We start from the raw sequence: 14304 nt of genomic DNA on the forward strand, positions 1-14304 counted from the left end.
GAGACCCCATACATAGAAACTAGCTATTAGAAGTCAGTGTGAACCTGTAATCCAGAGGTTAGAACATCCCGTTTGGTGGGGCAGTAGTGGCACACGCCTTTAATCCCAGCACTCGGGAGGCAGGCAGAGTTCTGAGTTCGAGGCCAGCCTGGTCTACAGAGTTGAGTTCCAGGACAGCCAGGGCTGCACAGAGAAACCCTATCTCAAAAAAAAAAAAAAAAAACAACAAAAAAAAAAACCGTTCTGTTTGATCCTCAATACTTCAAGATTAACAATGGAGTACATTAACATCCTAGCTCTTTAAGCACTAGGGTTCCCATACCATAGTTGATACCATGTCTCCAGAGAAGAATCTGTGTGTCCAGAATGTCTGTCTGCCTACAGAGGTGATAATAGAAGGCAGGGGAGTCAGAAGAGCATGCTGTCCCACCCCTTCCCACTTCTCGGGGGAAGAACACAGTGTCTTCCTTCTCCTGGGACCCAAACCAGGCTGCATTCTGCCAAAGCTCACTCCTGGAAACGGTACGTGTGTCACTGGGCTTCCATACAGAGCACAGGTGAAGAGTCCCAGGGTATGGATGCTCCTCCAACCTACAGGCATCAAGGTTGTTTCTGTAACCACATAGACCGAGCCTACAGGATCGCCTTACTTGGCCTATATGCCCAAGCCCCTCCCCCAACCACTTGCAATTAAGGCAGATTTGCATACAACCCATGGGAGCAGTGGACACAGGTGAAGGTTGTGCAGTCAGCAAGCCCAAGTGATGGGCTAACCCTTTCCAGGTAACACAGCCAGACCCTCACAAAGGAGGGTACTTGGCTTCCCTAATGGTCACAACAACATACTGTTTAGACACACTGAATGTGAGCAGCTACTGGAAGATGCTACATTATGTTGGCCTTTAAACACTCCTCAAATGTGTAAGTAACTATCTTAGTCAGTATACAAACACTACTTATTCAAGATTGAGATGGCTCAACCTATAAAGACTCCTGCCTTCAAGCTTGGCACCTTGAGTTTGATGGCCGGGATGCACACGGCAGCTCCGCAAGTCTACCACTGCACACAAAACACAAAAGCACACCTCCAGGAAACAACCAGTGTAATAGGATTGCCAAAGCCAGATAGGGCACACAGCTTAATCTCAGCGCTTGCGAGGCAGAGGCAAGGGCAAGACCAGCCTGGTCTGCGGAGTTTCAGGGCAGCGAGGGCTACGGAGTAAGATCTGTCTGCCAAACTAAAGTAAGTTATTAAATACAGTGTTTCATAATGAGGCATGTGCCACCACTGCCGGGCTTTTTTCTTTTCTATTTTTCTCTTTTATTGGTCTTTCTGAGACAGCTTCACTATATACCTCTGGCTGTTGTGGAGCTCACTGTATAGATGAGACCAGACCAGAGCTCACAGAGACCCACCTACCTCTGCCTTCTACATGCTGGGATTAAAGGTGTGCTGCTAATTTTTTTAAAAACATGTATCTTTAAGATGGGGTGTGGTGGCACATGTCTTTAATCCCACCATTCAGGAGACAGAAGCAGGGCTGGAGAGATGGCTCAGCAGTTAAGAGCACTTGACTACTCTTCCAGGAGTCATCAGTTCAATTCCCAGCAACCGCATGGTGGCTTACTACCATCTATTATGAGATCTGGTGTATCTGAAGACAGCAACAGTGCACTCATATACATAAATAAATTTCAGGAGGAGGTGAAACCAGGAAAGGGGATAACATTTGAAATGTAAATAAAAAAACTATCTAATAAAAATTAAAAATAGGGCTGGTGAGATGGCTCAGGGGTTAAGAGCAATGACTGCTCTTCTGAAGGTTCTGAGTTCAAATCCCAACAACCACATGGTGGCTCACAACCATCTGTTATGGGATCTGATGGCCTCTTCTGGTGTGTCTGAAGACAGCTACAGTGTACTTACATATAATAAATAAAGGTCCTATTTATAAAAAATAAATTAAAAATAAAAATAAAAAAGAGACAGAGGCAGGGGAACCTCTTGAGTTCAAGGCCAGCCAAGTCTACATAGCAAGTTTCAGAATAGCCAGGGATACACACTGAGATCCTGTCTCCAAAAACAAGCAAACATAACTAAATAAAAATAAAAACAGGGGGCTGGAGAGATGGCTCAGCAGTTAAGAGCACTGACTGCTCTTCTGAAGGTCCTGAGTTCAAATTCCAGCAACCACATGATGGCTCACAACCATCTGTAACAAGATCTGATACCCTCTTCTGGAGTGTCTGAAGACAGCTACAGCGTACTTACATATAATAAATAAATAAATCTTTTTAAACAATAAAATAAACTTTAAGATCAGGCTACATGGTTTTCAGATGCCATGATTTTGATTTTGGTTTTGGTTTTCAGATTTGCTTGTGGGTTCATCTTACCCAACTTGACCTCAGTTCACCTGATTTTCGAAATTCAACTCCTGAGCTCCTGTCTACCTCCCAGGTGCCTGGAGTACGAGGCGAGGGCTGCTTACAAATGCATACACGTGTTAAGGTTTTCAACTGAGGCAGTATATGCACAAGGACACATTCCGCTTGTCACAAGCCAGAGCTCAGGTGACGTCACCAGTACTTTTCAAAGCCTCCCGACTCCATCCCCACCATGAGGAATCACTCCTCTGATTTTGTTCTGCCTACTTTTAATTAAAAATCTCTTAATAACTAAGGAATTGGTCCGGGGATGGGTGTACACACCTTCCATCTGAGGACTGAGACTGAAGCAGGGCTGCAGACTAAGAGCCTGTCTCAAACATATCTATGTTAATATATTTAAATATAAAAATAACCAGGTAAAAAAAAATAACCAGGTAATTTAGGGATGTCTCTTTGGAAATAAATATGAAAATAAACCATCTTCTAATTGGTTTTGCCTGATTGTAAGCTCTTAAGTGAACTGAGGTTCCCAGAAAGCCACAACTTTGTTACAGACAGATTCCTTCAACTGGGCCAAGGGACGGCTCTGAACTCCTGTGATTTTATGTGGAGATCTGGAATGGAGGTCCAGAGCCTACTTTGTTGGGCTAGCTTAGCCCCTTAAGAGCTATATGCTGCTGGGTGGTGGTGGTGCACGCCTGTAGTCCCAGCACTCTGGGAGGCAGAGACAGGCGGATTTCTGAGTTTGAGGCCAGCCTGGTCTACAGAGTGAGTTCCAAGACAGCCAGGGCTACACAGAGAAACCCTGTGGCTGGGGGGGGGGGGGGGGGGGAGGAAGAGCTATGTGCTGCTCACCTCTGGGAGTGAGTGACCTGACATCTTGGAGACGACTGGGTAAAATGCTTTTGGAATGAGCAGATTCCTAGCTTCTTTTTTTTTTTTTTTGAATTTGGTTTTTTTCGAGACAGGGTTGCTCTGTGTAGCCCTGGCTGTCCTAGAACTCACTCTGTAGACCAGGCTGGCCTCGAACTCAGAAATTCGCCTGCCTCTGCCTCCCAGAGTGCTGGGATTACAGGCATGCGCCACCACCGCCCAGCTCCTAGCTTCTAACACAGACACAATAGAGGTTTCCCAGCAGATGTTCCTGTAATGTATTTGAGAGACATCTTGACTTATAATTTTCTTTGTTCTGCTATTATAAAAACATAATGACACTTATATGACAGAACATTGAATTAGAGGTTACCTCAATCTGTTCTTGCATCATTTGCCTCTAGAATGAATATTCTCTTATTCCCATTGAAGAAGGAGGGGTGTGTGTGTGTGTATGAATAGATATGGGTGTATATTTTGTGTGTGTGTGTGTGTGTGTGTGTGTGTGTGCTTATGAATGGTTATAGATGTATATTTGCATGTGTGAGTATATGTGAGTGTGAATGTATGAGTGTGTATGTGAGTATGTATCTGTGTGCATGTGTATATGAGCACTTGAACATGCAAATTTGTTTGGGCATCAACATCTATATAAACGAAACACCACAAGATGTCTGTACTCTCTGTGTTTCGCTTTATTGGCTCACATTAATGTGAGATCCATATTGCATGTCTTTGTGAATCAATTCAATTCAGTGTGTGACCAAGCCACAGTTGTGTGACCAAGTCTGCCGAGGTCCCCTGAGCATGTCCTGTCCAGTGCTGTAACAATGACCACGGCTCACCTGACCCTTGCCTTTGCTTTTCTGCCATGCGCTGGCTTCTTTTGCCAGGATCCTGCCTTTAATCCCAGCACTCAGGAGGCAGAGGCAGGTGGATCTCTGTGAGTTTGAGGCCAGCCTGATCTACATATCCAGTCCCAGGACAGTCAGGGAAACTCCATCCCCCCCCCCCAAAAAAAAAATAAAACAAAGAACAAGGACTTACTATGTAGCCCCGACAGCCTTGGCATTTGCTGTATAGACCCGGCTGGCCTTGAACTCTGTGATGGTTTGTCTGTGCTTATACAGGGCCAGGGAGTGGCAGTATTAGGAGGTATGGCCTTGTTGGAGTAGGTGTATCACTATAAGTGTGGGCTATATACCCTCATCCTAGCTGCCTGGAAGTCAGTCTTCCACTAGCCAACTTAAGATGAAGATGTAGAACTCTCAGCTGCAGTCGGGCAGTGGTGGCGCATGCCTTTAACCCCAGCACTTGGGAGGCAGAGGCAGGAGGATTTCTTAAGCTTTAACAGCAGTGATCCTTAAACTGTAGCCTTCAAAGTCCAGGATGTGATGGGGCAGGCCTTTAATCCCAGCACACAGGAGGCAGGCAGATGTCTGTGAGTTTGAGGCCAGCCTGGTCTACAGAGTGAGTTCCAGGACAGCCAAGGCTACACAGAATAACCCTGTCTCACAAAACCAAACCAAAGAAGAAGAAAAGAAAAAGAAGAAGAAGAAGAAGAAGAAGAAGAAGAAGAAGAAGAAGAAGAAGAAGAAGAAGAAGAAGAAGAAGAAGAGGAGGAGGAGGAGGAGGAGGGGGGGGAGGAGGGAGGAGGAGGGGGAGGGAAGAGGGGGGAGGGGGAGGAGGGAGGATGAGGAGGGGGAAGGGAGAGGGGAGAGGGGGAGGAGAGGGGGAGGAGGGGGAAGGAGGAAGAGGGGGAAGGGAGAGGGGGAGGGGGAGGAGGAGGGGGGAAAAAAGGGGGAGGGGGGGAGGAGGGGGGGAGGAGGAGGAGGAGGAGGAGGAGGAGGAGGAGGAGGAGGAGGAGGAGGAGAAGAAGAAGAAGAAGAAGAAGAAGAAGAAGAAGAAGAAGAAGAAGAAGAAGAAGAAGAAGAAGAAGAAGAAGTCTCAGCTGTTCCTGCCATCATGATAATGGACTGAACCTCAGAACCTATAAGGCAGCCCCCAATTAAATGTTGTCCTTATGAGAGTTGCCTTGGTCATGGTGTCAGAACCTATAAGGCAGCCCCCAATTAAATGTTGTCCTTATGAGAGTTGCCTTGGTCATGATGTCTCTTCACAGCAATGGAAACCCTAACACAAACTCCTAGAGATCTACCCAGTGCCTCCCTCCAGAGGGTTGGGATTAAAGGAGTGCCCAGCTTTTACTAAACCCTTTTCAACTTCTGGTATGTCTAATTTGCAAGTGGAACTTGTCAGGTATGCATACATAGGGGAAATGACACAGTATATATAGGGTCTACACCATGCCTCGTTCCAGGTGTGAGCAGAAGTTCACAGAAAAAAAGCCACACCTACCTTAACAAATTCTACAAGGATGGACTGACTGGATAGAAGATGGAGGGCTGTGGAGAGTTGGAATGCTGTAGGTCCAGAGTCATTTTCCTTGGCAGTCTCAGTCCTTTAGTAGACGTCAATGGCCTCCCCATATGTTACCCAGCATCCGAGTGAAATACATGAACAGACCCTTAGCCTCCACAGACCCAAAAGCTTACAACAGAGATCTTCTTGCTTTGCTGTAAGTATCTAAGTGGTATTTTCACCAGAGTAATTGAAAGATATCTTGATTTAAGTTTCTTTGTTAAAAGGCATAGTGGCACACCCTTATAACTCCTACACTAGTGAGGCAGAGGCAGGAAGATTTCTGTGAGTTCAAGGCTAGCCTAGTCTATATAAATATCTCTGTGTATTCTGTTGTTAATTCTATACTGGCAGAGAGCTAAATGCTGGCAGGATCTTGGTATTGTATTTCTCTGGCCATTGCTGATCTCATATTTTGTAAATGTTTGTTCTTCCTTACCTGCCTAATGAAATCTAGAATTGTATCTGATTGGTTGTAATAAAGAGCTGGCAGCCAATAACTGGGCATGAAGTAGAATTTCCTACTTCTAGATTTTCTAGATAAAGAGTGGGACACTGGAAGAAGAGGAGTCACTAGCTGACTTGAAGACAGATGGATGGACCAGAGGTAGACCTGGCCACATCAGGATAGAGTAGTCAAAAGAGTGCCCAGGTAAATCCTAAGCTTTAAAACATTACTATGCCTCTGTGTCATTATTTATATCATTGTCAGGTCTGAGGAAGTCCCAATATACCCTGTCCCAAACAAAACAAAAACTTCAAGAAACTGTCACCGTGTTGGAATGTGGTGTTTGAGGCAACTAAACTGGGTTCCTGAGCCATGGTGCTCACACTTGACTCGGAACAGTCTCTTACTTCCTCTGAGGTGACAGCAGTGTTCTGTGCCCACACAGCAATCCATTCGGGGAGATGTATGTACCTCAGGGACAGAGAAAGACGCTTGTCCATTTAAGTCCAGCCTGCCGTCTACCCAGTCTCGGATGTGGGGATGTGCATGCTGTGGGGGGTTGCATATGCACTTGTGTGTGTACACATACAGAGGCAGGGCTCAGAGGACAATCTTGGGTGTCCCTCAGCTGCCACCCACCTTTGTTTATTTGGAGATAGTCACTGAACTAGAGATGGCTGGCCCCTTGACAGTGCTCTCCTGACTGTGCTGTGTCCCCACCTCTTTTTCACACCTTTCTCCCTTTTTCTCTCTCTCTTTCATTTAGTTCTTGCTATGTAGTCCTGGCTGGGCTGGCACTCACCACATAGACCAGGCTGTCCTCAAACTTATGGCAATACTTGTGTTTCCGATTCCAGAGTGCCACGGTTATAGGTGCACGCCACCTCACTTTAGAGACTGTCTCACCGTGTCACTCCTATGGAGTGGTCTGAAACTATGTGGACCAAGTTGGTGGCAAACTCTGCCTCTGCCCACCAAGTGCTCTGATCAAAGGCGCACACGTCCAGCCTGAAGCCCTGGAAGTCAATACTGCGTGTAGAACTCCCTCTCACTCAAGTGGTTTTAAAAAGGAATTGGGATGGCACCCAGAGATGAGAATACATTAACGGTGTTCCGGGCACCCTCCCTCCAGCCCATCTGACTTACAGTGATGACATCATCACTCACTGCCACACACAGTAAAGGGAATATGCAGCTGGGCACTAGAGCGCCCACATTTATTGACTGTGGCAGAGGTAGATGGATCTGTGTGAATTCAAGGCAGCTGGTCTTCATAGTGAGTGCCAGGCCAGTTAGGGGTCCACAGTGAGACCCCGTGTCAAAGATAAATAAATTCATGTCAGTGTTAACTACTTTACAATCTGCAGTTGAAAGCATTCCTTACACAGAAGGAAAACAATGATTGTTTATAACTTTATAAAGTTAAGGGCTCATTTGCCCTGTCTGCTCATTTTTGCCTCCAAAGGGAGAGATGGTGGTCTAAAAAAATCTCTTCATGTGCAAGGTTTCATACCAAACGGTGTACATGCATTGTGTAATTCTCACAAGATCGGTGTCTGAGGCAATGGGTACTTCCTCATATGTAAAGCAGAACAAAATAGCATTTATTTCATACAGATGTTATAAGGATTTAGAAACTGAAGCCCCCACCTCAGAAACATACCTATCTTGATCCTGAGATGAATGACTGACTCCAACCTCCTGATTGTGGAGTGTTAGAATGTCACAGAGCAGGCTGGAGAGATGGTTCAGCGGGTAGGAGCACTGACTGCTCTTCCAAAGGTCATGAGTTCAAATCCCAGCATCCACACAGTGGCTCACAACCATCCGTAAGGAGATCTGACTCCCTCTTCTGGCATCTAAAGATAGCTACAGTGTACTTACAGTGTACTAAATAAATATTAAAAAAAAAAAAAAAAAAAAAAAAAGAATGTCACAGAGCCAGAGCAATGCCAGATAGGGGGGTGCACACCTTTAACCCCAGCACTCAGGAAGCAGGGGCAGGCAGATCTGAGTTTGAGGCCAACTTGGTCTACAGAGTGAATTCCAGAATACCTAGGGCTACACGGAGAAACCCTATCTTGAAAAACAAAACAAGGAGAGATGGCTCAGTGGTTAAGAACACTAAATGCTCTTCCAAAGGTCCTGAGTTCAAATCCCAGCAACCACATGGTGGCTCACCATCTGTAAAGAGATCTGATGCTTCTTCTGGTATGTCTGAAGATAGCTACTGTGTATTTACATATAATGAACAAATAAATCTTAAAAGAAAAGAAAAGAAAAGCACTGGGTAGTGGTGGCACACACCTTTAATCCCAGCACTTGGGAGGCAGATGCAGGCGGATTTCTGAGTTCAAGACTAGCCTGGTCTACAGAGTGAGTTCCAGGACAGCCAGAGCTACACAGAGAAACCCTTTCTTGAAAACAAAACAAAACAAAACAAAACAAAAAAAACAAAAAACAAAAAACAAAACAACAACAACAAAAAAAAACCCCACAAAAACACAAAAAATGTCACAGAGCCAGAACAAATTTATCTTGGGCTACTTTTAGTTAGGTAGTTTTGTTTTAAAGACATTCATTTCTGACCAGTGTCTACCCTGACAAACATAAAAAGCCTTTAAGTTATATTCTGGGCAGACCACCAGCTTCCCCTCAAACCAGTTGGCATCTGAAACCTATGACCATTTTCTCAGCTTTTCCGAAACCCTCCAACCTATGGTCCCCACCCAGGTATTTGGTAAGTGCCTTGATTTGTGACATCCTGTGTTTCATAGCTAATGAAATCCCACAGACTTACTTCCACAGTGGAACATGTAATAACTGATTCAGATACTGAACAACCTGAATCAATCCGTGCTTCCCTGTCTCGCCCGTTCGTATCGCTCAGAATACACGATTTCTTTTTTCTTCTTTCCCCTACCTCTGAGACAGGGTTCTCTATAACAGCCCTGGCTGTCCTGGAACTCACTCTGAAGACCAGGCTGGCCTTGAACTCAGAGACCTGCCAGCCTCGGCCTCTCAAGTGCTGGGATTAAAAGTGTGTACCAGCGTGCCTGGCTAAACCATTCCCTATTTTTTGAGGTGAGAGCTGTTTTTTGTTGTTCTTGGCATGGCTTTTTAACATGGAGTATTTACAGTCCAGTGCTTGGCAAACAGCAAATGGTACATTTAAATAGTACATTTAAAATACACATTAACTGTTTACTTCTCAAGATTTATTTTGTTTTGCATCTCTGGGTGTTCCGCCTGCATATATTTATATGTACCAGATGTGTGCCTGGTGTCACAGAGGTCAAAGAGGGCACTGGATCCCTTGGATCAGATATGTGTTCACCACCGTGTGGGTGCTGGGAATTGAACCCAGGTCCTCTACAAGAGAAACAAGTGCTCTTAACCACTGAGCCAAGTTATAGCTCATTTGTAAAGTAAAAGCCCCACATTTACTACTTTACATTTTTTGATTTTTATCATTTCATGTGTATAGTTGTATTTTTGTGCATATATGTCTGTGCACCACATGTGTGCCCGGTGTCCACTGCGACCAGAAGAGGACATCAGGTGCTCTGGAACTGAGTTACAGACATCATGTGGGTTCTGGGAATGGAAGAGCAGCCAATGCTCTTCTGCCAAGCCACCGCTCCAGCCGCCACATCTACTATTGACCGGTATCTGACTTTACAGAGGAGTAACTCATCTAAGGCACATGGAAGGGGAGATCAATAGGGTTCACAACCCAAGTCAGAAAAGTCCCAAGTCATCGCTTTTGTCTTCAAAACAATCAAGAGGGAACTTAAGCGATAAATAAGCCAATAGAACACTGACTTCCTTCTAAGGAACCCAGGTTCAGTCCTCCGGACTCATGGCTCACAACTGCCTCTAACCCTACCTGATACAAAGGCATGCATGCAGGCAAAACACCCATACACATAAAGTACAAATAAATACAAAGGGCGGGAGAGTTGGCTCGGTGGTTAAGAACACTTGTAGAGCATTGGGTTCGATTCCCGGCACCCGCATGGCAGCTCACAACGGTCTATAACTCCAGAACAATGTCCTCTAATCCTCATGAGAACTGCACGTACCTGGTGCAAAGACATACATGCAGGCAAATCACACACACATAACATATACACAAATAAATAAAAAAAATGCTCTACAAGGTGTAGGGGGAACCATGTTTAATTCTATCAGTGATTAGACTTAAAACCAAAGACTTCAGGCTGGAGAGATGGCTCAGCAGTTAGGAGCGCTAACTGCTCTTCCAGAGGTCCTGAGTTCAATTCCCAGCAACCACATGGTGGCTTGCAACCATCTGTAATGGGATCGATGCCCTCTTCTGGTGTGTCTGAAGAGTAACAGTGTACTCATATACATAAAATAAATAAATCTTTTTATAAAATAAAACAAAACCAAAGACGTCTCATTTTTCCCCTCCCCTTCCAACGCCTGGCCTGTGCGGTGCTCAGTGGGGTGAGGTATAGTACAAATGGCAGAACCCTGAGAGAACTTGCCTTGCAAGCTTAAGCCCTTGGGTTTTATGTCCCTAACATTCCATAAACAAGTAGCAATTTTACTGTATAATCCCAGAACCTGTAAAATGAAAGCATGGAGGACGTGCAAACAGAAGTTCTCCTTCACTATATAGCGAGTGTGAGGCCAGCCTGAACTAAGGGAGACAGCATGTCAAAAAACAATAGCCGTCCAACCAACCAAAGCTTGGCTGAAAGAAAGACCATCTTTCTAGGCTTAACCAAATCTCTCTCTCTCTCTCTCTCTCTCTCTCTCTCTCTCTCTCTCTCTCTCTCTCTCTCTCTCTCTCTCTCTCTCTCTCTCTCTCACACACACACACACACACACACACACACACACACACACACACACACACACACACACACACGTTGGAATCACAAACCTATCACAAGCCGTAACTCCTCTCCAGGCCCTAATGCCTCTACTCCGCACCTGCTGAAGAACTACATGTCCCACAATCCAAATCGGCCGAACCCTGCCCTCGAAAGCGGGTAGAGGCGGGGCCTGTCGCCCCCAGCACAACAACGGTGTCCAGCGGTGTCCTCTGTTCCATGGGGGATGGTTCTATAAGAAAGAGACCACCGGTGTCCCTGGTGAGGGAGGCTGCCTGTTGTAGTAAGGTATGGTGAAGGGCTCCGCAGTGTAGCGCGGCAGAGGGTCCAGTAGCTGAGGCCGGGACGGAGCGGACCGAGCGTGCTGCGCAGAGCAGCAGCTTGGGTTTCCAGCCGCTGAGCCCCCATCAGGTCTGTGAAGGTGAGTAAGGGGTACAGCGGACTGACACTCTTCCGAGACACCCCTCACCACGGTGAGCATAACCACCGGCATCCAGACAACTCTAAAATCCATTGACCCCTATATTGTGACATCCGGGCTACTATGACTTCTAAAACGCACCTTACGTTCAAACGACTAGTAATTCTCCAGTACTTCCTTGCCTTTTGTCAGTGTTCAGTATCTTTCTCCAGAGCGCCGTGCGTTTTTAAATACAGCAAAAGCTCTCTCACCTTTTATCGCCCTTCCCTGCTCCAGCTCTTAGCAAATAGTGAGGTGCAGAGCGTAAAGTGGCTTACGTTCTTGATTCGCTATCCCATCTAGTATCACACTGAGTACCCGTCTGGAGTTCCCTGTTTGATAACCAGCAAGTAGATACTTGGAAATGGTGACAAACATTCTACACTATATGCAAAACAAATGAGCATGCTACACTTCATGCAAAACAACAACACAAATTGTTTTCAGGGAAATATGTAATTTGCTGAGTATAGCTAAGCCAAGTGTGGGTTTGGACGCCCGCCTTTAGTCCCAGCACTCAGGAGACAGAGGCAGGCTGGTCTCTGTGAGTTCAAGTCCAGCCTGGTCTACATAATGAGTTCCAGGACAGCCAGGGCTATGTTAGAGAGACCCTATCTCAAAAACAAACAAAAAGCAGTTAAACCTTACTGGACCCCAAATCGAATTATTTGTCGTACCTTGTAATTTGGTTAACCTTTAGAGTTGCTTAACCTCCTGTTTTCTTATAAAATAAGAAAATTAGATGAGTTCAAACAACATTCTAGGTCTAAAATTCTGTGCATTGGACCCAGGCAGTGGTGTGCATGCCTTTAATCCCAGAACATGGGAGGCAGGGGCAGGTGGATCTCTCTGAGTTCAAAGCCAGCCTGGTCTCCAAAGTGAGAATTCGGGTCATGTCACATTATGTAATAGCCAAACACCACTGTCCATCTTCTAGTTGCACCAGGAAAAGCCATAGATAAATATTTAGCAACATTGTTACAAAGAACTGACTTTCTTTTTTATATGCATATGGTGTTTTGCCTGTATAGCGGCTGTGCGCCATGTGTATCCAATGCCTGAGTAGACCTGAAGAAGACATCAGACCCCCTGGAACTGGAATGAGGGGCCTTTGTTAGCTGCCATGTGGGTGCTGGGAACCAAACCTCAGTCGATTGACTCTCTTGCCCCCAAGAACCAATGCTTACTAAGGACTTGTAGCCTACACCCTTACTTGGTTATTGACAAAAAGAAAAATACTGATAGTACAGTGTGTCCAACTGCTCCTTGCTGTTTTGTAGACCACGGTTAAGAAGAATTCCAGATACAATGATAAACACAGTGTGCATGAAGATGGCTCGGATCCTGAGACTACATCTAACAAACGCTTCCTTGATTCCTCCTGGGGTAAAAATGCTCTCAGTTCCTGGATCTAGGATGATATCGACCCATAAATCCAAGAAGCTCAGAGAATATTACAGGCTGCTGAATCTAGATGAAGGATGCTCTGTAGATGACGTCAGGGAGTCTTTTCATAAGCTTGCCAAGCAGTACCACCCAGACAGCGGTTCTACCGATGCTGATTCTGCAGCGTTTATAAAGATTGAAGAGGCATATAGGAATGTGCTGTCCCATGTGATAAAACAGACACATGCCAGACGGAATAAAGCAGAAGATGCAGAAGAAGAAGAAAAAGAAGAAGAAAAATTCAAATATAACACACCTCAGCACCGACATTACTTAAGCTTCGAAGGCGTTGGTTTTGGGACTCCAAGTCAGCGAGAGAAACAATACAGACAGTTTAGGGCAGACCGTGCGACGGAGCAGGTGATGGAATACCAAAGGCAGAAGCTTCAAAAGGAGTACTTTGCCAACAGCATAACTGTCAAAGACGTACGGCAGAGCAAAGAACAGAAGATAACTCAAGCCATAGAGCGCCTGGTGGAGGACCTCATTCAAGAATCCATGGCAAAAGGAGACTTTGACAATCTCAGTGGGAAAGGAAAACCTCTGAAGAAGTTTTCTGGCTGCTCATATATTGATCCCATGACACACAACCTGAACCGAATATTGATAGATAATGGATACCAACCAGAGTGGATTCTGATGCAGAAGGAAATTAAGGATACCATTGAGCAACTTCGAGAAGCACTTTTAGTGTCTAGGAAGAAGCTTGGGACCCATCTGTCACCAGGAGAGCAGAAACAATGGGCCCAGGTGTGTGAGCAGTTTCAAGAAAACATACGAAAGCTAAACAAGCGAATTAGTGATTTCAACTTGATTGTTCCCATTCTGACCAGGCAGAAAGTCCATTTTGACGCACAGAAAGAAATTATCAGAGTCCAAGAAATGTATGGGGCCTTCGTAGAAGCAAAAGAAGTCACAGAAGACAAACAAACTGATGTTAGCCAGGGAGAAGAAGAGAAAACACCCAGAGTCAAGTCAGGCTTTCTAAACTGGCTGAACCTGTCAAAATTTATTAAAACATGATTACTCTGACTTTCATGATCATTTCCTGCTCTGGTCAGTTTTGAGTTGCTCTGACATCAGACATAGAACCCAAGCTTGATTGTCGTGTCCCAGGGACTTGGGAAGTATGTGCCTTTGTAGCTTTCATAGAACTAATCACACCCTGGTGTTAGCTCGCTTGGGCGAGCTCTGCTGCAATGCTGGCGTAAGAGGCAGACCCTGCCCCTGAAGGAGCAGGCTCCGGTGCCAGGCTTCAGGTGTCAGCCTCTAGAACTGAAGCACAGGCCTGAGGGCCACATAGGGCCTTCCAGAACCTCAGAGCTCTCTGATACACTAGGAACTTATAGTCATTGTTTGACATTTCTAAGCATAAGTATTTAAGCAGCAATGAAACCAAA

At 45.5% G+C, this 14304-nt stretch overlaps 1 protein-coding gene across 1 annotated transcript; it reads left to right on the forward strand.

Moving 5' to 3' along the window:
• The first annotated feature begins 11169 nt into the window (after positions 1-11169).
• Dnajc28 (DnaJ heat shock protein family (Hsp40) member C28) lies at positions 11170-13942 on the forward strand. Its single transcript, XM_052158993.1, has 2 exons — positions 11170-11419; positions 12739-13942. Exon 2 carries the CDS (start codon positions 12767-12769, stop codon positions 13925-13927), a length of 1161 nt encoding a protein of 386 aa, XP_052014953.1. The 5' UTR covers positions 11170-11419; positions 12739-12766; the 3' UTR covers positions 13928-13942.
• Positions 13943-14304: the final 362 nt, after the last annotated feature.

Source organism: Apodemus sylvaticus, chromosome 15, assembly GCF_947179515.1.
Source record: "Apodemus sylvaticus chromosome 15, mApoSyl1.1, whole genome shotgun sequence".
NCBI lineage: Eukaryota > Metazoa > Chordata > Mammalia > Rodentia > Muridae > Apodemus > Apodemus sylvaticus.